At 38.4% G+C, this 24,786-nt stretch overlaps 2 protein-coding genes across 4 annotated transcripts in view; one reads left to right on the top strand and one right to left on the bottom strand.

The window, feature by feature from the left end:
* The first annotated feature begins 543 nt into the window (after positions 1–543).
* Positions 544–24,786, top strand: part of lrmda (leucine rich melanocyte differentiation associated) — a 291,361-nt gene continuing 267,118 nt past the window's right edge. The window contains exons 1-2 of one of the 3 annotated variants that reach the window (XM_084736375.1): positions 544–628; positions 22,597–22,697. In XM_084736375.1, the coding sequence (XP_084592501.1) occupies positions 593–628; positions 22,597–22,697 (137 nt within the window). In that variant the 5' untranslated portion in view covers positions 544–592. Of the gene's footprint in view, positions 629–20,944; positions 21,199–22,596; positions 22,698–24,786 lie in introns of those variants that run through there. The other 2 variants (XM_084736374.1, XM_084736373.1) reach the window with 2 other exon arrangements.
* znf503 (zinc finger protein 503) lies at positions 9,803–12,646 on the bottom strand. Its single transcript, XM_084736215.1, has 2 exons — positions 12,068–12,646; positions 9,803–11,708 (listed from the first exon to the last, which is right to left on the bottom strand). The coding sequence occupies exons 1-2, from the start codon at positions 12,320–12,322 to the stop codon at positions 10,278–10,280; spliced, it is 1,686 nt and encodes a 561-aa protein (XP_084592341.1). The 5' UTR covers positions 12,323–12,646; the 3' UTR covers positions 9,803–10,277.

Below are 24,786 nucleotides of genomic sequence, written 5' to 3'. Positions count from 1 at the left end.
ATAGTTCAGATGTTTTTGAAGCAGAACTGTAGGAGGCACTTGTCCATAGTTAGTGCATTATCTATACTAGATGCTGCTCACAGTTTGGAAAAGCAGAGAGATGTCCTGACACAGACGCTCAGTGTTGTCCTGCTGCAGATGGGGTCAGCAGAAAAATATAAAGCCACATAAACAAAGAATATCCATTCAAGTATATGCTATACTTAGAATATTGTCACTGCTTTACCTTGCTATCCGACAGTGTATTTGGCACTATATTTTCTTCCATTTTCCTACACATAAGACTCCCTGCCTGTGCTGTGCAGTGTATCACACTGCAGATCAGCTGTTTGGGTCAGGAAGTGGCAAGATCAGATTAAAATCAAACTTCACTTTCCTAAAGTTTTCAAAGATTGTTTGTGCATGTTCTTGTCCTGTATACTCTGGTTCATAAAGTTATCTTCTTGTCTTGACAGTGAATGGCAGTTCACTCATTTTTGTTTTCTTATTTAGGTTTTTTTCTGTTTCTATTACATTTGTATTTGTTGTTTCTTCCACAGACTGCTGCAACTCTAACCCAAGCAGTTCCTCAGTTTGTCTTATCGGAGGGAAAATGGAAGTACTACCGAAAAGGCTGTCTAATGGCAAGGTACAAAGCATACACTTAAAAAGATTTTTTTTTAGGTGGCTAAAACACTCTTTTTTGCTGGCCACCACTGCAAGAGTATAATACTAAGCTTCCATGCCAGGACTCATGTCTGCTTCTCCAACCTGGTTGCATGCCAATCGCCATCTACTTATACGCTATTACCTCATACAACCCCATTTCAAAAAACCTGTACTATCCCTTTAACTCTAATCTGTAAAGTTGTGGAGTAACACATTTTAATGACAAGATCAGTTAGCTTCTAAATAAAACATGAGATCACTAACTGGAACTCAGGGTAAATTAAAACATGATTTATAGCTATTTTACATTATTGTTCTTTTTTTCTTGTTTATTTTCTTGTAAATGTAATCACCTAAAAATATGCAGCGGTTATATTGTTTAATCTGTTACATTTCTCCTTTTCTCCGTGACATAATGTCCCTATAATCACATTATCTGGAAGGAAATACAAAAGAGTCTTACTTGATGTTGAACTTTTTTACACAATAATACAGTCCACTCTTTTAAATGAGCAACTTATTTCAAAACAGAGAAACTTGCTTGCTCAGCATACGGCCTATAATGTTTTCACTACACCTTCTCTGGTGCAGAAGACAACAAAAAAAGGGAAAAAACAAATGGATTGTAGGTAATTTGAGGTTCAATTTCTCAGTTAACACTAAAATGCATTAAAGCAATAAAAGTGATGCGAGCCCCCATATTTCCTGGGGCTGTGTTGCTGTACGTCTGGCCCAATTTGTCTCCCAGTCAGGCCCATTAGTCTACTGCGCTCCCTTCTTAATACGCTCGGCTCCCCCAAATGCTTCAGATCAATGTGTGATACATCGCAGCATCATCACTTATTGCATGTGGATGAGTTGAGAAATGTCCCCCTCTCCTCTTATTTCCTTGGAGAAGTCTCTATTGAAAGTCATATGGGCACCGGCAGAGAGAGAAGCAGTTTGGTTTGGGGGTGGCAGTGCAGAGGGGAGGGAATTGTTTGGTCCACTGACATGAATGAATTGCTGGAGTAATGTGGAGGCTGGTAATAGTTGAATAGTTTATATCAACGTGATAAATATAGCTCTCATAAATCACATAAGTGTTATATATTGCTGTTTTTCACAGTTGGCTCTGACCAGGAAACTCTGGAGAATATCATGGTCATGGTGGAGTGTACACTTCCTTTTTTTTTCTTTATACAGAAAGTTCTGGGTCTTCAGTGCTTCCTTAAATTGGATAATGGTCCTATGGAGTACCACCATTATACAGAGGACTGTTAATGCCCCCATATGGTTCTTTACAGGTTCATGACTGATTCTGTTTCTGTAAAAACAGCTGCTGAAAGGAGAAATGGAGGCAAACACAAAGGCAACCATGTGTGTTTACTCATTAACTGTTTTTTAGCCATTAGCACTGGAGATGTAATGATGCCAAAAACTCACGGTAACATAATACCACAATATATTTATTGTGATATTAAAAAAACAAAGAAAAATGACAACTTGAAAAACTGTCTTGTATTAGAGGGGATATCGTGCACTTTTCATGTGGAGGTCCAGTCAGTGTTGATAGTAAGCGTAGTCAATTAAAGCAATTAAATTACTCAGCGTGTGCTGAATTGACAGAGAAAACTGAGTGCTTCTGCTGCAAAATCTCCCTGCATCAAGTGAAGTTGGAGTGATGTCACTGGATGCAAGGAAGAATGACTATTGGCTATTTCAGCTTGGATTTCTAGTCTCCATCTCTGGGTAGCCAGGAGGTGTGCTTTTCAGGTTGCAGTAGCATATCTTATTGTTTAGTGCACTGACAATACAGAATTCACCACAAACACCAATTCAGCGTGTGAGGACAGTAGCCACACTGTGTTAATTGTATTCATCACTTTCTTCATTATTTAATTTAACACATAAACAAAACACTATTCTTTGTGAGGACTCAACAGGCTCCACAAAACTCTCAAACCATCCATAATGAGCTGTTGTTCATTTTTGACTAATCTGGTACCATTTAGCTCACTTTCACAGCCAAAGGATAGATAAGGGCAGTGTGTTAGACAGCAAAGTCTTTTCATTTGCAATTTAGAGAAGGAACATTTTGAAAACATAAAAAGGGCAAGGGAAGTTAGCCACCCAGACAGCAAATCCTCCCCTTCAGCCGAGCCCGATGGGTACCACTTGTAATGTAACTTTTGGTTGTATCCACTTCCCTTCAACTTGACTCGATCTACGCCCACTTCAGTTTGTGATTTTCTTTGAAAATCCCTTTGAGAATGTGCCTGAGCTTGCTGCATCCAGCCATTAGTTTTTCTGCGTGGGCGGATCAAGCAACGATGACTTCCATGACTTTCCACTAAAGAAAAAGTCATAAAGCCAAATAGTCAAATCCAACACATGTTGTGACTATAGGCCTTCAGCACTTTTACTCACTGTTGGTGGTGCAAATGGTGCTCATCGGCAATAATAACATATAGATATTTAGTGTTTGGGGAGAAATAATAATATCCAGAGTAGCCAGCGGCAGACAGCAACATGTACAAATCTGCATTTGTTTGGAATGGAAACTTCACAGGGCAACTTTAAGTAGCTTTAATGTAGAGCTTATTATTTATAATTTGCTCTATATAGTAACCCTGTCTTTTATTGTATGTTCATTGGAAATTTTTATCACAATTTGTGCAAGTGTAAGTATTTAAAAACATATTCTACTCAGTTATCACCATTACTGTATGTTATTATTTTTTTATTGCATGACCAATATATTTTATACAGTTTAATGGGTATCAGTAGGTGTTTTACATCTCGCCTGTTAACAAAAATCAAGACTGTGTTATTCTTGAGCACTCGCTTTGTTATTTTAGCAATTAATGAGATATTTGAACATATACATCACTTTATACCATATATATAACCTTTAGAGCTGATAGCCACAGAACACCACTAATAATAACCCCAAAATTACACGTCTTTTGTTATTGTGCATAGTAAATGCAGATATCTATGTAATTAATACAGAAACCTCAAATGTAGGCCTAATCTGCAGCAACAACTTGAACTTTTTACTTTTACTTTTTTTTTTTTTACCTAAAGTTTAAAGAAACGAGGTTTTGGAAATGAAAACCATGAACATTTTGAGTTTGCCAGTCAATAATATTATCAAAATAACCAGTGTTATTATCTATGAAATAATAAGGGGAGGCGATGCCAGTTTCATGTATTTTGATCATTGTAACTGTTATACTGTATTACTGTACTGTTATAAAATATGTTGCAGGCCAACTGATAAAATTGGATGTAAAGTAACTTTGTAATCCAGGCCAGAAAATCATACAGAAAATAATCTATACATACAAGACAGAGGAGAGGCTTCACTTGACACTTGCTAGCTCCTGGTCGAGTTTTCCACCGCCGATTTCTGTAAAACTAATGTGAGGAAGTAGTTAGTAGAAGAAGAAGAAATTATCTAAATAAAAAAAAAATCTCCTTCTGCTTCCTTTTCACTGGCTAACAGACTACTCGCCCTAACTTTGACTGTAAAAATGTAAACACAGGCTTGTTTCATTTAATCCAGTGGCAGGCATTAAGAACAACTACGTAGAAACAGCCGATCTTCTCACTGATTTTCAAGTTTGCTTATGTAGGTCATATAGAGGCATCAGTATTAAACCGAGACTGGTTCATAACCAGTTAAAATCTCTTTGTTATAGCTTTAAATGCTGTTTTTTTTTTTCTAAAGGAGTGTATATTATGGACATTCCTTGGAAGACGTATTGACTAATCATTATATCTTCATTCAGTACGACAGAAGACCTGGGTTTATGTAGTTAGTAAGCATGTGAGTCATGCTAATTGGCGGCCCACACCCATGGAAATGACATCATGTACTCATACTGTCATGTAAGGCCGGTGACACACCATCAGGATTTACTCATAGAAGAGAGAAAACAGCACAAGACAGCAATTATGTGGTAGACTGAAACCTCAACCTGTCAAAAAAACAACTTGGAAAGCAAATGCCTTTATCTCAAATTAAGCTGGATGACTCTGATAGTCCACTGGGTGGCTACACACAAAGACACATGCTGTAAGACGGCTTGTATTGTATTCACACAGCTTCAAACAATTAGAATAACCTTGTGATTGTGTGCCGTAACGCCCCGAAGATACACTGCTTAGGCATCGCTGATTCCAAATGAAGGCAAAAAGCCCTTTGGAGCCGAGCCCATCCCTGACATTTTCCCCGCTTTTTACATTTATCAGTGACAGACAACAACCTCATCAGCCTGCACACTACTCCAACATACTCCATTAAGGTGCCTGGAATAAGGGTGCATTTCCATAAAATATTCTTTGTCAGAATCAGAAAATGGGCAAATTATCTGAACACTAAAACACCCCAGCGCACCGTAGATCCCAAAAGCAGACAGAAATGACCTCATTTAGGCTGTCTAAGCACAAGAAAGTGTCTCACTGGTTAGAGATCTGAGTGGCACGGCTAGATCAACACAGCCACTTCTCTCACATCACCTGGATGAGCACTTTGCATTTGTAAATCAATGAGGAGGGTAACCACATGTAGAAGAGCTGGGAGGGATTCCTGTCTGCCTTGGCACGGATTTTTGAGAACCAAATTACCTCTAGTGCGGCTCTCAGTGTGAGACTGCATTCTAGGATCAATCTGTCGGAAAAGGGTGCTTTAGCGTTGATGGATATGACGTGTGACCAACAACAATGTTGATTTTTTTTTAATCTCCTGGATAATAGGCAGATTTAGCGCGGATTTGCCTGAAGCAGTGGATCTGGTTACGACCACTGAGTCCCTGCTTTGTTTCATGCTGCTCAGTTTATGGCTTCATTACTGCAATCACAAAGCTGTGGACACCTCAACAGCCCGTATCACCATAAATCACACACTGAGATAATGTCAGTCGGGTGTTCCAGCTAAGATGACACCTTTTACTAGTGCGTAGGCATAATGGAGATAGGTACGTGTAATATGCAATAGCAGGTGCAAACAAAGACCAGTCAGTTGCACTTTATTTTGCAGTACACGTAACAACACGTAACAAGCCATACTTTGTATTAAATTAGACAAAAACTAGAAATAATATCTTCTTTATTCAATGATATTAGACCCTTTATTAGCCCCTTATTAGGTTTTATTAGAGGATAATTAGGGACCCATTAGAACATAACTGCACTGTAAACTAAAGTGTATGATTTCCCACTGTTGCACTGGTTAGATTTTGTCAGAGGCTAATCTGGGAAACATTACAACCAAATTGTGCTGCAAACTAAAGTGAAAACTTCTCCATTTAAGCACACTGTGTGAAACACATCTGCCAAAATTATAGAGGTAGAGGAATATATATTAGGATTATATAGTATTATTAATTCAGGGGGCAGATAACTGTATGGGACCACCCAAAGAAAGTGTGATTTAAATAGCAGATATTTTTTTGACAGTTAAGTTTACAGTACAGTTATGTTGCAACGTGTCCCAAATTACTCTCCAGTAAAGTCTAATAAAATTCTAATAAATTATCTAATACTGTCTAATAAAGAAGTTTTTGTCTAATTTGATACAAAGAATGGCTTGTTGCGTCTTATTAGTGTACCATCAGGTGTATGGTGTCTAATTTATGACTGTCTAGAAAAGAACATCATATTTCTAGTTTTGTCTAATTTAATACGAAGTACAGCTTGTTACATCTTATTAGAGCACTGTAAAATAAAGTGTGACCTATAGGCTGTTCTCTATGGTGTATAAGTGGATGTATAATCAAAATGCATTTGAAAAGTAGCAATCTATACTTGTAAAACATAATTGCAAGTAAGAAATATCAAGTGCCCATAAAGTAAACAGTGCAAACAAAGCCATTATTGATAGGTTTCTTTTTCCCTTCACTGGGAGCTTTTATATTGTAATCGCATCCTGATAAAACAACCACACATACATAAAAGATAATAATCGCTCTTTGACTTATGTCTGGCATGGGGTTGAACATTATAGCAGCTTCCCCCTTATTGACACAGCTGTTACCCAAACTATAGACTTGCCACTGCAGACGACGGCATGTCTTTATATTGTGCCACACACCCACTAATGACAGCTTTAGTGGTGGTAATTCAGTAGGGTTGAATATGGGGTTAGGTGTGTGAGTCACGTCCTGGGCTCCCCCCTCTTGCCAGATGTCCTGCCAGGTTTCCTGCAGTGTCTCTCTCGTGCCGTCTCCCTCTCTGAGGAAGCAAGTATGTCCCAAGAATCTAAAATGGCTGCTTTAGGTCTTGACCAGGAATCTTAAGAAGCACAGTATATTTTGTAGAATAAGCAGTTGTCATTCTTAAGGAAGGTAAAGTTTTGCTTTATAATCTTAAGAAAATTCGTAACTTAATGTCCTCTTTAGTAAGAACAACCTCTTTAAATTGTCTTTAAAGTCATAATATGCCACATTTTCCTATGAAAAAGAAAAGAAAACAAAAGATATAGATTCATATAAACATAATCACTTTCACTTATCACCTCAGACCCACCCACCAGTGTCTGCTCCGTGCCTGTATTCCCTTATTTTCTTATTATTCTGCTGTGCTCTGGATGCTTTACTAACCCAAAACATCTGTAGTTGATAACCTGAGAATGAGATTCAACAATCAGATATCAGTCTGCTTCATTTACCAATAGCTCGGACAAATCCTACCGATTCAACCTTTAATGTCTTCTTTAGTGAGGCCATCACTTACAAGCTCTTTAAATTGTCTTTAAATTGTTCACTCCCTAAACTCCTGATGTTATATAGTAAAGTTTCTGCCTCTGCTGCTCCTCTGTGCAGTGATTGCACATTCAGACCAAATTTAATTTAAAAAGGCACTGATCTGATGTAAAAACCCTTGACCTAACAGTTAATGTTTACTGTGCAAGATTACACACTACACCTCCCTTAAATTTAGACTCATTGACCCTCACCAGACAATCCAATTGGTTAATAAGAATTATTAAATCAGTAAAAAATAATGTTGAGCAGTTTTGTAAACAACAATCATAATAATCACTTCTTAAGAAATGTTTTTAAATTATATTGAAATGATCAAATTTGTAATATGCTGTTTGCTTTTGATGCTCAGTGCACACCTAAGCACTTTTAGGCCTTGATGGACAAAGTGAATATGCACTTTAATACTCTCGCACACTCTAATCCCCCATGTTCCCTCTCTTCTGTGTCAAATCTCCACAGTGAGGGAAGGAGGGGAGGGCTGGGTAGGTGGGAGGGTTGGTAATTCATGCACACATGTGCCTGCCTGTTCCTCCAGTGACAGGGCCAGGGGGAGGGGCACATGATAAATTGCCTTCCACCGGGACCCTCCGAGCACAGCCACCATGATGTGGGTAGAAATGGAAATTGCTCCCTTTCACCGTCATTACATCAGTTTAGGACGCGTGTGGGCCTTATGAGAGGAGTTTGTTTCGTCTGACTAACCGCTGTGCGATAGACAAGGGACAGCATATCTGAGGAGGTATTCTTAAATAAATAATAATAACTGTAACACAGCTGGGTCAACAAAGTGTCCAAACGAGCTGAAAGACAAGTTAATGTAGTCGAAAGCATAATATATACAGTATTTCACATAAATAGGCTACATGTAAAATACATGGGCCCTTTTTACACTATTGATACACTATGGATAATTCAACCGAGCATTCGTTGTATATAAACGCAATTTCTAGCACACAAGGCTGGGATAATCGTGGCTGTGTGAACTCAATTATGTACCCATGCATTTGTTTTTATTTTATGCATATGTTTTTAATTTTTACATTTTTTTTCCTATACATTAAAACTATAAGGTTCATTGTGCAGATGATGTTGCTCATGAATGTCATGAAGAAAATCAGCTGTAAAAACGTATAATCATTTCCTTTATCAGTGCAAGAAAAAAAGAACGACACAACAGAAAAAATTAAATTGTTCATGTGGGATGTTATTTGTAATTTTAAAAATATAAACAGGGGGAATCATTATGCGCCTCGTCTTTTTACATTCACGATTTGTGAGTGTTCGTACCAGCGTGAAAATCCCACAACTTTGCACAAGTCAGATCTTTGTTTGTTTTTTTAATAACAAATTTAGTGTGGTGTACATTAGATTTACAGGTGGATGGGATTATCAAATGCAAATTAAATAGAAGCATCCTCTTAATGATCATCCAATCAAAAAAATAACCCATTTATCAGTTTTATATATAAAACAGTTAATGGCCTCTGTCGAAACGTCACCCTGGTGAGGCATCAGAGTTGATTTTAGCTCACAGCTTTGTCATAAATAAAAAAAGACGCGTCGAAGACGCTTGTAAAACTTCTAGTGCATTACACTTGAAAAGCAGCAAGTTATTCAATTATTATTTCTCTTAAGGTTGTAAAATTGATTTTTTGATATTTTAATTTAACTATTTATATTAAATAGCTGTACTCATAATTTTAAAAACCACAGAAAAGTCAGCTGTCCTTGTCCATGTTTTTTCTGGCGTATTTTACTTTTTAGGCAAATAAAGTAGTGAGCAAGTCTACAACACCTGAAAATGAAAAAGACCCTTCAAAAACAACTTATTGACAAAATTCAGCCACCAAATTAAATTCTCTCATACAAATGCAATTTATAAAGCCCGTTTAACTCTGTACACACACACACACACACACACACACACACACACACACACACACACACACACAGTCATTTACTCACTCACTCACTCACTCACACACACACACACACACACACACACACACACACACACAACCAATTCCCACTCTTATTCAGGTTGCATTAAATTTAAACTTCGTGTGCTCTGATAAGAGTAAATGTTTAAAGCTTCTCAGGTTTTTGGCATATGAATTAATAAAATGTAAAAGAGAAAGAAAGAAAGAAAAGAAAGAGGGAAAAGATGTACATCAGCAAATAGTGTAAATTACTTCTGATCAGACAGAAAGAAAAGAATTGTTATAAAAAGTATGACAGCTTGGAAAATCTATTGGCCTATATGAAGCGGAAATGATCAAATGAGGTTTTCGTCACCCCATTAATTTAACAAACCAATTCTAAAACCTGCCAGTAGAATATAAATGTAAGTATTATTTTAAACTGAATAATGTTAATACTTCAGAAAATGAGGCACACGGAGATATGGAACAGAATTGTTTCTTATTTTTTCCAGAATACATACAAAAAAATACCAATTCTCTTTCCAAGGTGTACACCTGAAAAATAACGGCAATTTAAAATGTGGACAATTTCTGAAATTTAAGAAACAAACATGCATGTAAATTATTTTCTTCTCAATGAGACATTAAATAAGAACAAATACAATCATAGCAATTTCAAATTAACATCGAAATGAAGACCCCTACTTTAATTAGTACTCTAACATGTGTGTGTTTTTCACTTTACCTATAGAGTTCAGTTTTCAACATAATGCACTTTTTGAGTTGCTCAAATATTTTCCATTTGCAGCTATTATCGCCTGCTTTTAAGCCGACATATAAATAAATACAGTTGAAGTCCACGGTTCCCGCCCATAAGTTTAGCGCTGTTAATATAAAAGTCTTTTATATTTGCATTCTTAGTACTATAAACTTTTCAAAGTCTTTTTTTTTTTCCTCACTGATATCCAAGCGCTGATGCTGTGGTGAGTCTCTGGCCGTACAGTGCATAAGGGGAGTAGTAAGGGCCGGTGGCTGCGGGGACGGGGACAGGGGCACCGGGGGTTGGCAGGGGACTTTTGGAGTAGGGATGGTAGCGGCTGCTGAGTCCTAACGCGTGATGCGGGCTCCTTAGAGCCAAAGTTCCGGGGCTCCCGGGGGCTCCTGACGGTGGCATGTGCATATGGCAGGCCATGGCCGCTGCTGCAGCGCTGGCCAGTGAAGAAGACCCGGGATAACCAGATATCAACTTCTCCGCCCCAGTAAAAGCTGTGTGTGTCCTCAGGTGATTCAGGAGCTCTTCTGAGGTGGAGAAACGCTTGTCGCACGGTCCATTTGCCGACACCCAATTACAAACATGGGGGAGAGGGTCGTTGGGGAGCATGAAACCGTAAGGGTACAGGGGGTGTCCGCTAAATGATGGCGCCGAGGAATGAACGCCATGTATGGGGTGTGTCGGGTACATAAGTGGGTAGCTGGATTTGAGGGCGTTTGCGGCCGCTGCAGCTGCAGAGTCGTGTGTGCAGGAAGCACTGGCTGCGCCCGCTAAGTGACTGGCACAATGGTAACTGAGGCAGTAAGGGTCTCTGCACAGGCTGGCTGACATGATGGACGGTGGAGAAGCCCCAGCCAGAGGGCTGGATCCAGCCTTACTGCAGCCCAGTGAACTAGCCAGCTGTGCGTTTACCAAACTCCCTCCGTGGGGCAGGAAGTGTTGAGGGTAACCAGCATAGGCCCCAGCCAAGCTACCTGGGTAGGTCATACCAGCAGGAGGCAAAGGGAAAACTGTCTGCCCCGGTTTGTAAGGAGAAACCGGCGCCACAAGTCCTGACCCGAGAACGGATGCGGAGGATACAGAAGTTACAGATGGGGACTCCGAGGAGGAGGTGGTTTTAGTGCCAGGCGTCGTCTCCTGGTGTTGGTTCACCTCCACGTTAATTCCACCACAACTCACGCTTATCCTGCTGTGGCTAGTGGTGCCAGACCCGTCCGTAGTGCCATTTTTATTACAATCAGACTCTTTCTTTTCATCCCTGTCCCCACATTTCCCATCTGACGGCATGGGAGAGGCTGAAGTGCTGGAGTGGGGGCTGCCTGTCCGCGGCGTGAACGGCTGGCAGGTGGCGCTCGGCACTCGGAAACCAGACTTCTCTCCGCTTGAGACGCCCGAAGCCGAGTCCTTCTTATCGGAAGGTTTAGAATAAGGTTTGAAGCTAGATTTGTCATCCACACCGATGTCGCTCAATTTCAAAGGGCCAGCTTTAGATTCCTTCTCACTAGATCCATTTGTTGTCACGGAGGATAATTTGGAGGAGGGTGGTGGGTCCGGTTTGCCGATCTGAGAGCAGGTCTGCGCCAGCAGAGCCAACGGACTTTTCTTGGCGTCTAGCTGCAAAGAAAGATGAAATAGTGTTTATAAATGCTATTAAAGCGCACACCGGCTGCTTTATTTTATATTACAAAATGTGCAACCTGAGAATACGCTGTTTAATGTGAATATTTATTGACATTTCCAAACGGAAAATGTAGTAATTACGCACGGCATTTACGTAACAAAACCATGATCTTGTAAATTATAATAAACAAACTGAGACTTTATACAACACCTGACAGTTCTAAACACCGAATTCACATTTGAGATATGGTGTATTACGGGACAACAGCAAAATGCTCTCAAACCTTGTCACACGAAGCACCGAAAACTAAAATACCTTATAACAGATTAAGTGTTTAAAATCTTCTTCTTACCTCAATAGGACTAACCGGGGTAGAAGGCAAAGGCTGCAGATACTCCGGGTGCAAAATGTGTCCCGACCGTGCGGTAAGCATTTTCAAAACCTTGATGGGAAGTCGGTTTGCTTGCCGTAGTGGATCAGACGGAGGTGCGGAGTGGAGAAAAGGCTTGTTGATGCTCGCTGAGCTGCTATTCCGAGAACTGCTGCTTTCCCAGGCTACACAAATATCACTATTTTTCAGGGCAGACGCCGAGGGCGACGTGATCATGTCCCAATTGTCAGGAAATGAAACGGCGATGCTTTCGTCAGATTCATTAAGAAAATCAAAATAGCATCGAGCCTCTCTCTCGGGGAAAAAAGAATCGTAAAATGGTTCAATAATAGGTAATCCTGGTAGTAAAGGAGCAAGGCGCGGCAGCTGGAAGGAGACTGTGCGAGGTTATCGCAGATCCGTGGCTGCGTCTTGCACCATGAGCGCTGCGCCTTGTGTGCGTCTGTCTGCAGGTCCTCGCTCTGTACTCCCGAAGTACGAACTGGTAGAAATTTTCACTTCAAAAGCAGCTGAATTAGTCCGAGATTAAAGCCTTTGCCGCCTTCCAATCAAATGGGACCCTGAGGTGATTGGAGGGTCAAGGGGATGTGACGTTCTCCTCTTTGTAAGCGCCTCTATTTCGACAGCTCGGGGGAGGAGATAGGCTGCAATATTTTGGTTACTGTGAACGCTTACAGTGTTTTAGACGTGGGGCTACGGGCTCTATGCACGCCAGGATACAGAACAGTTTGCGAATCATACAAGTAAATGAACATCTTTGCTTTTTTAGAGGCATAACATAATTTAAACACTTAAACATTTTTAATATGAAAATTGTCGAGTTTTGAAAATTACATCAAAGGCAGTTTATTCAACTCATTTGCTTAGTTAAATCATGTTTTGATTATCAACAACAGACTAATGTTCATTTTAATCTTGTGTTAAACAAATGTAAACTATGATGGCACGAAATATTACTTATTTCTGTGGAAATGGCTCATATTATCGAGATATTGCTGCTACTTTGCCTTTAAACAGGCAACAAAAATACTAATTCACAAAGTTTAATAGAAAATATTTTATTCAGAATTCAGTCGTTATCTTAATAAGTGTTTTATATGTTTTTATCCAACGGTCTGTAGCCCGAGGGACGCACAAAGTGTGCGCATTTTACGCACGTCCACCGCTGAGACTTTTTCTCCACCGGCAAACATAAAACCAACCACTTCAGCTTGAATTCCCTAAACAGACAAGCGTTGACAGGAATAGACCAATGTAGTGATGGAGGGATGTGAATGTCACATGTTTTCAGTATAATATACACCGCCCTTCTATTTCTATCTCCACCCCTCCGTCAAGTGTCAATTCTGCTCCACCGCAATCAATCAGTTATTTGTCAGACGCTGTCAATCCACCGCTTGATTTATGTCAGCTATTGTGGCTGATTACATGCCAGTGTGACTGCAGGAAAAGAACAAATGGGGAGAGAGACATTCGGCAAGAGACACCAAGTTCTCACAGGATATAAATCGATTCTCGAGTTAAGATTTAATTTTTAAAGATGCATCGACAAATAGTCCGACATCCACAGTCCAGACAATGTGGGGGAGAAGTGCTGAAAGCTGTGGACTAAACTACATTAAGTGGGTTATTCAACAAAGTCTGTAACTTCTGGAGTTCTTCATCAAACACCTCGGAGGTGGCACGAATGATCAAACTTTAATAACTTGCAGACAGTCCAGCTCACATGTTGTGTGGCTGTTTGTGCTTTAAGGTGCTAAAGTGCTTTGGCTATAATCGGCCGATTATGGTGTTAACAAGAAGCCTCAGGAAAAACACCGTCTTACACACGAAAAACGCCTTTAGTTAAAAAATTAAAAAAAAACCATCATCAATGAAAAAAAAAACGTGACGAAGAAAATAAAAAGTTACTCGGGCTAAGTTAATAATTTATATTTCTTTTAGCTTACTTACAATATTTAATGTATCCTATCCGTCCGAAATAAGTTAATTCAAATAAATCTGCGAGAGTAAACATTCAGAAATGATCATGTGTAACAAGCCGGTGAAACATCACGCTCTCTCAAAACTGAGCCTTGTCCATTTTGGCTGAACGCATCTGCTATTGTGTTGTTAAAACCTGTCATCTGCCTCGGGCAGACTGTCATCTGCAACAAGAATAACAAAGCCAGGGAACAAAAAAAGAAATCCAGACATTTTATATTGATGTCAGCTCGATTTTATTTACATACAATGAAAATGATTTATTTTCTTTAAGAGGTAGAAAAGCGGACAGGGGGAAAGAAAAGAAGAGAAATGGTCTGTCAGGCCGCTGAGAAAAGAAGTTTAAAATGCCTTGAACTATTCACCGCTGAGATGGCTAATCAGTATTGAGGCTCCAGGGCAATCGGGCAGCTTTTCAATGCGGTTTTCCTTTCATCTCAATCGGGATGGAGGCGCTCAATTAAAAGCCTATCAGTTTGTAAGTAAATCAACGCCTATCAAAGTTGTCACATCAAACAAAACGATTATTATTGCAACCCGCCTCTGCCATTAATCTCTTTCTGTGGTAATCTGCTTGACAGGTCAACTTGGAGAGCAAGAAAACCTGGAGTGGACAGTCAAGGGGCAAAATATGCTTTTTGGTGAAAAAAAAAATATACCTTAAGATAAATTAATAAACCACACAATGTATTTAAGATCATAATCTGCCGCAAATACAATTTAGGATGAAGGGTACAGTGAATAAAATGGAATAAAATAAAAGAGACACATTTATCCACGTGGTAAAAAGTAGAAATAAAACTTAGTGTTGATCAAGAGGAAGAAACTGAAATAGCTTCAGTTTATAGGCCTACACTGGTCTGCATGACTGACTGCAGCTTTGTAAACTGTGTATGAATAAATTAAAACAAGCAATAATTATCTTCTTCTTGAATACTTAACTCATAATTTGAGATAATGTGTAATAAAAATAAACCGCGACTCCAGAATAAGGCCAGCAGTTCCTCTTAATTAAATGTGAGTTTGTAAGAAGGGGGGAAAAAAAAGTCGCAGCTCTATTGCTTCAAATGTTTGCAGTGTTTTTGTCTGGCAGAAAAAGGGGGGGACGTTTCACAATATGCAAAGATGTGTGATTGATAACAGGCTTGCTGTTTTCTGCAAGGGCTGTCAGTCCGTGACACAATATGTGAGTTATTAGGGCAAAGAAGGGCAACCATAAATTTTCACTGTCAGGCGAAAACCCTCTTTATTGTCCGTATGACGAATGGGCTTCTGCACCAGACACCAAAATACTCGGCATTCCCCTTAAATGGGAACACATTTTTGCGACCATAATTCATGATATTTAAATAGAAAGTTTTAATATCCCCATATATTTCATAACACTGACATGTTTATGAATCACTCTCCGCATGCAAATACAACTATTTACATCTCGTGAGAAAATATGTTGGACTTGCAGGATTACTGTGAGCTACAAGCTGGGCCGACTTTTTGCTTTGAAGCGAGGAAGAACACATTTGAATCTTGATTTTTTTTTTTTTTTTTTTTTTTTTAAATATAGAGAGCCACAAAAAAATACATTGTACACAATTAAACAACTTTCCTAAATGCAAAACAACTAATCTTACCTATATTTCTAAATTCAAAAGTATTTTTTCCTCTAGGCGCTAACTATTTTGGAGCTTTTAAAAAGTTATAAATTTTTTATCTAAATCCGTTTTCACACTATTAATTACTTAACACAATATTCCAAACATGACCTTAAGTCCGCGTTTTAAAACAGGCTGTTCTCCAAATATTAATAACAAATAAATTAGGATACAGACACTACAGGAGAGGATTAAACCCATTAAAATGCATGCATGAAGCAGTAAATATTTTTTTTTCTTTAACTGGAAGCAGGAAGGACAGGTTTACAGGAAAGTCCGTGGCACGACATTACCTGGAATCATTGCCTACTAAGCTCCGATGTAAAACGTCAGTGGTAAAAGGATTAAAAAAAATTAACCTGTAACAACATTAAGAAGTCCTCCTGTCTAAACGAAACAGTTTTGCATCACTCAAACACACCAAACATTACATTCTGTCAGAAGTGAAGCACCGTACGCGGCTCAGCTCAGACTGAAGCCATGCAGACTCTCGCTCTCTCTCTCTCGCTCTCTCTCTCTCCCTCTCCGGGCGAGCAGCAGGGAGAAAGTGGAGCTTTTCCGCGTATGGGAGGTCCCGTGTGACGTCACACAACACACAACGAGGAACAGGAACAATATGGTGTCCACAAACTTTATTTTACTCTTATCCGGGTGCAATCGTGACCCCAAAAATATGAAGGTTTGTCCAGCAATGCAATATTACACTCAGTGGCTTTAAATACAAAGGGATATGCAGCAGAGAGGTGAGCTGCTCGGGCTGTTTGGCTGCAGTGTGTGTTTATCCATGCACACAGTGGCACATGGAATAATGGATGGATGAAAGATGGTTTGGTGACTAAAGCAAACAAAAAAAACTCAACGCCAGGGCTCTCAGGGTATCAGATTTGCACCACTATTATGTGGCCAAAGACATTAACAGTAATAATACTATTGGGATATCTAAAGAAAAAAACACTACTGATTTCTAAAGGTAGAATAATTGATCGTTGAGTTTTATTTCCAGGGTGATTTGAGTTGGTTAAGGGTCCCGAGCACAGCAAAATAATGAGGAAATAAGGAAATACAGGCAGAGGGCAGGATCTCTGCAGATACAGCCAAAACCACACACTTCCAATGGGTCATAAGTGAGGAAAGAAAGAGATTAGGTTTTATATGAGTCTATATGTTTTTGTGTTTGTTATTTGGAAATTGCATTATCTCATTTTATTCTTTTAACTTTGTTTATTGTACAGTAAGAGTTTAAAGGCTCTGGATTATTTTCACGATATTATCATTATTATGTGTATTATAATAACATGATATCAACATTTAATTTTTTTAAAGATACTGGTCAGTACTGGTATATTCCAACAACCCTACTTGACACACAAACCTTAACGGTGGCGTGACTGTGGGGAGAGATTCTTGACTGCTGAGTCTCGTAGCCATCGTCATCAAATCCCTATGTTTTGAGACTGACTTGGGAACAAGACTCAACAATCAAAGTACCTTTCTCCGGGTCACTTACTCCAACTTTAATATATGTCACAGCCTAATTTAATATCTGCGATGGGAATATAATTCTATATTATGGGTAGGGGCAATAATTCCCATACAATGATAATGACAACATAAATTCAATACTAAAAGTGACATTTAAGTTGATAAACAGAGTGTTACACAGGCACTGAACCTGATCAAGAATTAGGCAGGCAAACACATAAGAAAGACACATTTCACAAGACCACTTTATTATTACAGTTAATGCAAAACCATCACACAAATTATCTATTTAACTGATCTGCAAAGCTACACTACACTGTAAAAACAGACTGTTTGTTTAAACTTAAAAAGTTATTGTCTGAGCTGCCTTAAAATTATAAGTTAAATGAACTTGAATTGACAAGTTGAGGTAGTTTTGTGAAAATAAACTTTGCTTGTCAAATAAACTTGATATTAATTCAGTTGTACTTGCAAAAACATTTTGCAGTGTTTTCATTACTGTGAAAATAAGCAGCCATGACTTATCTAAAAGGATGTTAGAGACACAGAGCAGGTTTCATCATACATGTTTTCTTCAAACTAAAAAAGAAGAGTCTCAGTTTTAACTCTGCAGATGCAATGCATGCTGGGAAGTCTGATAATATGCCGATCATGGTTCTTCAGAAACTCAATATAATGCAGTACACAGTACATTCATTCAATTCATCATTTCAAGTCAAAAGACTTAAAGTTAGAAGAACTCATGTTTGTAAGTTCTGAAAGAAAATAGTTTAAGATTGATTGTGTATAAATAAAACTTGTATTTTTATGTATTAATTTAATGAGAAAAGATTAGTTGATATCACGTTTACAGATTGTGACTCAGTGCTAAATAAAAATAAATAAAATGCTTAATACAAACCTGCAACGGTTTGTTTCTATTCATATTCCCCATCAAAGACAAAAACACTAAATCAGTGGGTAGAAGGAAAATGTCACAAAGCAAGTTTATTATTTCATATTTTATCTGAACTACTTTATTTTGTTTCAAAAGGTTAATAAAACGATCTCATTACCACCTGCCGTGTTTTTATGTTCTTTGAGCTATACGTCAGGTGGCAGAGTTTTTACATTCAAAGCTCTCATATATGAAGATTTCTTTCTCCCTGCTTGGATATTCTGTGGCAACAGGGTCAAAATATGAATAGAAAGATAAGTGAGAGTTAAATAGATGGTAGAATATTTCAATTACCAGTTAGCCATTGCTCTAAGACCCATAGAAGCTATTTAATGATCACCCAGTGCCATTATATCTTTATCCAGTTATCTCTACAGTCAGGAATGTAGTGATACATAATCCATTTGAACTCAGGTCATTTAGGATCAGATTTTCATACATTCAGTTATATGGAATTATTAACATAATTAACATTCAGGACAAGACTGCAGACAAAAATCCTGTCAATAATAACAATGGCTATACATTTAATCCTGACCAAGACATGCACGTTGGAGTATAGATAGAGTATAAACTGTATTAATAAATATGTTTAAATATCTAACTACAAGTAGTACCTTGTTGTAGCATTGTCATCATTATTTTCTGCAGAGATCACTGTTGTATAACTAGTTTTTTATACTACAAGCCAGCAACGCCATAAACAAAATATGACATAAATATTATCAATATTATCAAGAGGACAACACCAATGTATACAAAGTTTGTCTGCAGTATTTGCAAGGTATCAGCCTGTGGACTGTAGATTACGACAGGTTAAACCTACCTGTTGCCCATACATCATTATTGTGCTGAGGAAAGGCGCATATCCCTCCTACAAATTTCTTCCACCATGTTAAGAGGCAGTTTGTGCCCCTATGTATTTCTATATGCTGCCATTTAATTTTGCATTCCTTTTAAAAAGCCTCTTGGGGACAATTAAAGCCTAAATCTCATACTCCCCAAAGTAGCGTAGGCTTGCAATCAGGCACTGAGAACTATAAGAAGACATGTAGCCTCACTTCAAAGTGTATAACAGACCTGCTGATGGACAAGAGGATATCAGTGTCACGTTTTGCCTCGCCTAGGCTTGAAAACGACATGACTGTATGAAGGTGCAGTACCAGCAAGGGGTAATAATGATGGGAGCAAAGGACAAACGTAGTATAAAGAATGAAAAAGTCAACACAAGGAGGAGAATGTTGTGGACGGATGGGTCAAACACAGGACTTTCACACAGGAGACTGGAGCTCAGTCTCTGTATGTAACCAGTGGTCAATGTTTCATGGAAGTAGTTATGTCCTCCTCAACCTAATCCAGTTGTTTTAGTGCCAAGCCTAACTAGACCGTGACCGTCACATAGAAACATAGTATTTTTATTATTGCCAACTTGGCTGCCGAATGAGAATATACGCAGTGTTCACGCTTAGATGAAGTAAAATGCGATGCTGTCATGGTGGACCAATGGTACTATTACACATTTGCGTGATATCGGGTTATTTTGTTAAGTGGAACAAATAAGTATTAATTATAGTGTAACCATGAAGTGTCCCCTCAGAACAGAGTTGTATGCTGACAGATAACCGATTCAATTCATGGTTAAGGACATTAGAAAATGCATGCATTTGAATATATCAACAAATTGTTTAAAGTTTACTGGAATTTGCACGCTTTCTCTTTTTTCTGGTCTCTCTTAAACTGTTGCTTGCAACATCCTAATCTCTGCGACTAAAACTGCTGAAAGTGTAATATCATACTTGTACTTGCTATACTGGTAAACATGGCTGGATTATCCTGTTTACATTCCCAGGAGCAAAAAGTTGCTGTTGGGTCAAAATTCCCATCAAGTACACTGTAAATGGCAGACTATAGATGGCACCTACATTATTTGCCTACAGACTGACAGAACAACCTGCACTCTGATGCTAGAATACCACCTGGGTAAGTTTTCTGTACATCATATGCTACAATAATTAAGCTCTATTTTATCATGAAGCATAATGCAGGATCCAGCAAATTTACTTTATTGGTGCCACTTCCAGAACAAATTTAAAAATTAATCAAATTAACTGCCTGGGGCTTTTGGTTGTTCTCAGCCCCCAGGGTAGAAGCCATGAATGTACATCTCACCTTGTTTGCAATGGTGTAAAGAAATTAGTGATATTTTCTCAGGTATTTTACTAGGAGAGGCTACAACATTTAGGTACTTGAAATTTATTTATTATTAACATATACATATATATATATATATATAAACATTATTGTCTTAGCAGTTTACAGGTCTTTTCACCTAAATTACACCTTTAGCCAGGCTTATATGGACAAACACACAAAAGGGAGCTTTACTTTCTTAAGCCATTGATATAAGCAAAAATGAGGCATTAGATTCAGCTAATTTTACTCTTAAGAGTGATGCAAAAGAGAAATGCAAAATAGTTATAACTTCTCAGTGCTTTATAGTCACTCAAAACAGGTGTATTTGCTTTTCAACAGGTGCTGGTAGTCTTATCTGGCTGTGAACAGTTTGTTATACAAAATTAATTTCCCATGGAACTGCCTCTTTAAAATGTGAAAGTGCTTTAATTCAAAGTATTTTAATTTTTATTTTATGAAACAGTGGGTTCTCGCACATGTAGGGAGGAATATATTACATCCTCTTCATAAACAGCCAGCACAGCCCTAACATAACCCCTCAGCACTGAGATTTCACTGTGCCCACGTGCTTCCGCACAACAGCAGGTCAGCTGATCGAAACGGCACGCGGAAACTGTAAAGTCAATTGGAACGCGCCAGAAGCTCTCCAAAGTATCCGAGCTTCATCCACAGTAACATCAACGTTTGCATTTAATGCTGACAGCAGCGGGTTTGTGACCTGAGCAGGACTGTGGACATAAACTCAGACAGCTTGTCTAAAAGCTCACAGTCTCTGGACTGACTGTCATCCTCAGGGGAAAGTTATGGCACATAACGAGTCGCTGGTCGCTTTGAATGGAACTCAAGTAAGTTTGTCTCTGTCTGACTTTGCCTCCGCGTGTTTTGGCGTTGATCTATCAGTGACCGCATTTAAGAGCGGAGTTTATCGGCGCTAAATGTGCGCGAGTTTTGTTTATTTTTTTCGACACGAGTGAGTCATGTGACACACTGTTGCTTGCAGTCAGGACTTTCAGTTTTGCAGTTCCTCCTTCAGCTTCACTGCATGCCTCCAACTTCAGTATCATGTCTTTACATGTCTTGTGTGCAGAGCAGCTGAAACCGTTGAAGCATTGTGAAGTTTGTACAATGATCACTGGGAGGCATTTAGAAACTGATTATATCTCTGCAAATTTAATAACATGGCCACCGGTGGAATGTAACCAAGTACAATTACTCAAATACTTAACAGAAGTACAATTTTTATTCACTCTGCTACATTTCAGAGGCATATAATGTACTTTTTACACCACTACATTTATCTGTTAGCCTTAGTTCAGCTTCAGGTTCAGATTATTAATAGAAAATAAAATGATATGAAGTTGAGTAGTTTAAATTTGCTCCACCTTTAAGAGCTTCAACATAGTGACACTTACACATAAATGCATGAACAATTCAAATTGGATATTCTGCCTTTGTCCATAATAATATAAGGGAATAAAGAATTTCTGATATCAATATATCAACTGACAGTTTTTGCAATTATACATCAAGAGTGGTTAACACTTCCGATAAAGATATGTATGCATATTTTACTGTTTAACGATAAACAGTAATGCACTGAAACAAACTTTAATGGTGTTTTTAATAGTTAGAAATAACTATAAATAAAAAATATTTTGCTCACAAATAGAGCAAAATATGTGCATATATTAAACCTGAATTAAGAAAAATGACCAAATATAGACAAATAAAAGTAATCTACATTATGTTTTGTTTGGAAAAAAGAGTTTTCATATAGCTGCATGTTGATCAGCATATATGGAGACACCATGTGATAGTCCAATAACTGGGGCGATAATAAGGCCGGTAAGATCCTTCAATCAATATATAGGTCAGCCTCTAATAATGAGCCCTTTTACTTTTGGTACTTTAATTATATTTTGATGTTAATAATTTATCAGAGTATTTCTACACTGTGGCATTGATATCCGAGTACTTCTTCCATCACTGAGCATGACTTCAGTTTCAAACTTCTTCTCCTTTGGGTGTTAACAGTAGGCTACGCCCTCGCTGTAGGGTTAACCGCTGCATTATGTAGCATCCTCTGTCATTTAAAATGAATTAAATCTCTGCTCCAAATCATTATTGTTTTAAAGGTGGAGTATCCTGAAACCATATTGCATTGCTGTGTTGTATTTTTGCTGCTTATCTAACAGTCATCTCCATGTTTTCTCATGTTTTCTTTCTTTTTGTAATTCTTGAAGATTTCCTACATTGGACATGAATGTAAAGACATTCCAGACTTCCTTGGAGACACATATGGCCACTTCGCAAGAAGGCTGGATCTCAGCTTCAATCAGCTCAGGTAGATGACACATGCACAGTCCTCTAATGTTTAATAACCTGGATGCATATGCTGTCTCTCTGTCTCTCTCTTCCTCTCGGTCTCTTACTGGAAGACAGGCATCTTTACATCAGGTGCAATTGAATTTGTGCCCTCGGTCTATAGGTGGTCAGAGTGTCATCAGAATATCAAAGAGCTGAATGAGCGTTAGAGCCGGGCCGATGCCACGCTGGGGCAGGATAAAAGACACGATCGATAAATGTGACATGCTAATTCGGGGGCAAATAGAAGAAAAGATTCTTCTGTCAGGACATGAAGGAACACCTCATGGCAGCAGCTTCAGAGGGGGCTGCCATTTCAACAGCAGGACTAGCACAGTTGATATGGCAAGTAAAAGAAAGGAGATGATGGTTATGAGGTGCTTTTGTTTCTGAACCTTTTTCATGACTGTCAGGCCATGAAGCTGTCTGAATAGAGGCAATTTTTCGTTGAAAAAGTGTTGTCTTGAGGCAGTTGTCTGCGCCGGAAATGTTGAGTCGTCAATTTAACAGATTGACATTGTGTCACATTGCAAATCTGTCTTTTGCACAATGTTCAGACCAGCTGTAAAAATCTGAGGTTAATGAATTAATGAATGAATCCACTATGGAAGTTCCAGTGAGCAAGGCACTGTGGATATGAAACAGGTCTGCTGGATGTTGTTTAGATAATTTGGTCAAATTTGACTTGTCTAAAACCTGTCTTCACTAATGTCATTTTGCCCTAGTAGATTTGTTTTTATGCTGTGTCTGGCAAAGTCACCTTGTTAACTACGTTGTTCTTGTCTGCCTGTCCTTATTCAACAAATGGCTCTGCCATAAAAAAAACAAACAAAAAAAAAACAGTGTCAAATGGGGAACAATTACTACAATCTCTAGACTAACAAGGCAGACCAGCCCAACTGTGAGAAAACTAGAAATAAACACAAAACATATACTGTCGGTTAATACATTTTTGATCGGTTTAATTCTTAACATCGATTAATTCTTAACATCCCAAGCCATGAAAATAAAAACATTATTACTGTTTTAAACATTTTATTTTTGAAGCTATACGTGACTAAAAGTGAAACAACACCAGCACACTGTCTCCCTTTATTTCTGTTATATATATACTGTATAGCATTTCGGTCTGCACGACAAAATTTTTTGTTTAATGGTCCTCAGATGGCATAATTTATCCAGCATCTATAAAGAACTGTTGCAATGCGTATTTATATAACTGATGGAAACTGACAATGCACCAGCAGTAAGGGAGATAATGCGTATGGGTTTTCACTTTCATTAAAGTCATGCTGCCCTTTAATGCACCTGTAAAACATTCAGGTGTGAAAGTTTTATTCGTGTTATGTTTTGTCATGGGCGCCGTCTTCCCTCCTCACTTTCTGACAAATGGTTTCCCATATTATTCCATACATTATAGGACCTAGCTATGGCGTGCAGGAAATGCATCCTTCCCTTGAATACATTACACGTTTCTCTGCATTTATCTTTCTTGAAAAAAATTGGGTTAACATATGTACACAACTCAACAGTAGTCAGACACTGTAATTTGAAAATGTTACATATTATAACATTAAGTGAATAACTAAACAGCTAACAGCAGGCAACTTGTTGATATCATTGTTGTGTAAATCACACGTAATGATTGATCTGCAATCAATATGCATGGCAAACTTGTTTCAGGTGATCCTAATGTAGAAAATTGGGTTTTGAATTTCTGACTGACTTTTCTACATGAATTCATAATCTTTCAGGAGAGAATCACGATCCGTCTGAGAATTGATCCCCCTCCACCCCGTGTGCAAAATAGCTGGACAGTTGAACAGTAGAAGTCTTGGCATCACCTCAGAGAAAGTAAAAGCCTGTCCTGTCCATGTCTTGTGAACAGTGTTATGAAATCTGACTGAAACAACCCTTGTGTGTTTTGCTTTCAGGGAGATCAAGGCTGACATTATGTTTCTCTCCCTTGAACCTGTCACATTAAGAACTTGATGTTTAGAATCAAATATTTATGACTCAGATATTACTAATTCATTATTAATTTTCAGTTTGGCTAATCTCACATGTCA

Source organism: Lutjanus erythropterus, chromosome 14 (assembly GCF_056507025.1).
Source record: "Lutjanus erythropterus isolate fLutEry1 chromosome 14, fLutEry1.hap2, whole genome shotgun sequence".
Taxonomy (NCBI): Eukaryota; Metazoa; Chordata; class Actinopteri; order Lutjaniformes; family Lutjanidae; genus Lutjanus; species Lutjanus erythropterus.
The sequence above is the reverse complement of the archived record's forward strand: the minus strand, read 5'-3'. Positions and strand labels throughout refer to the sequence as shown.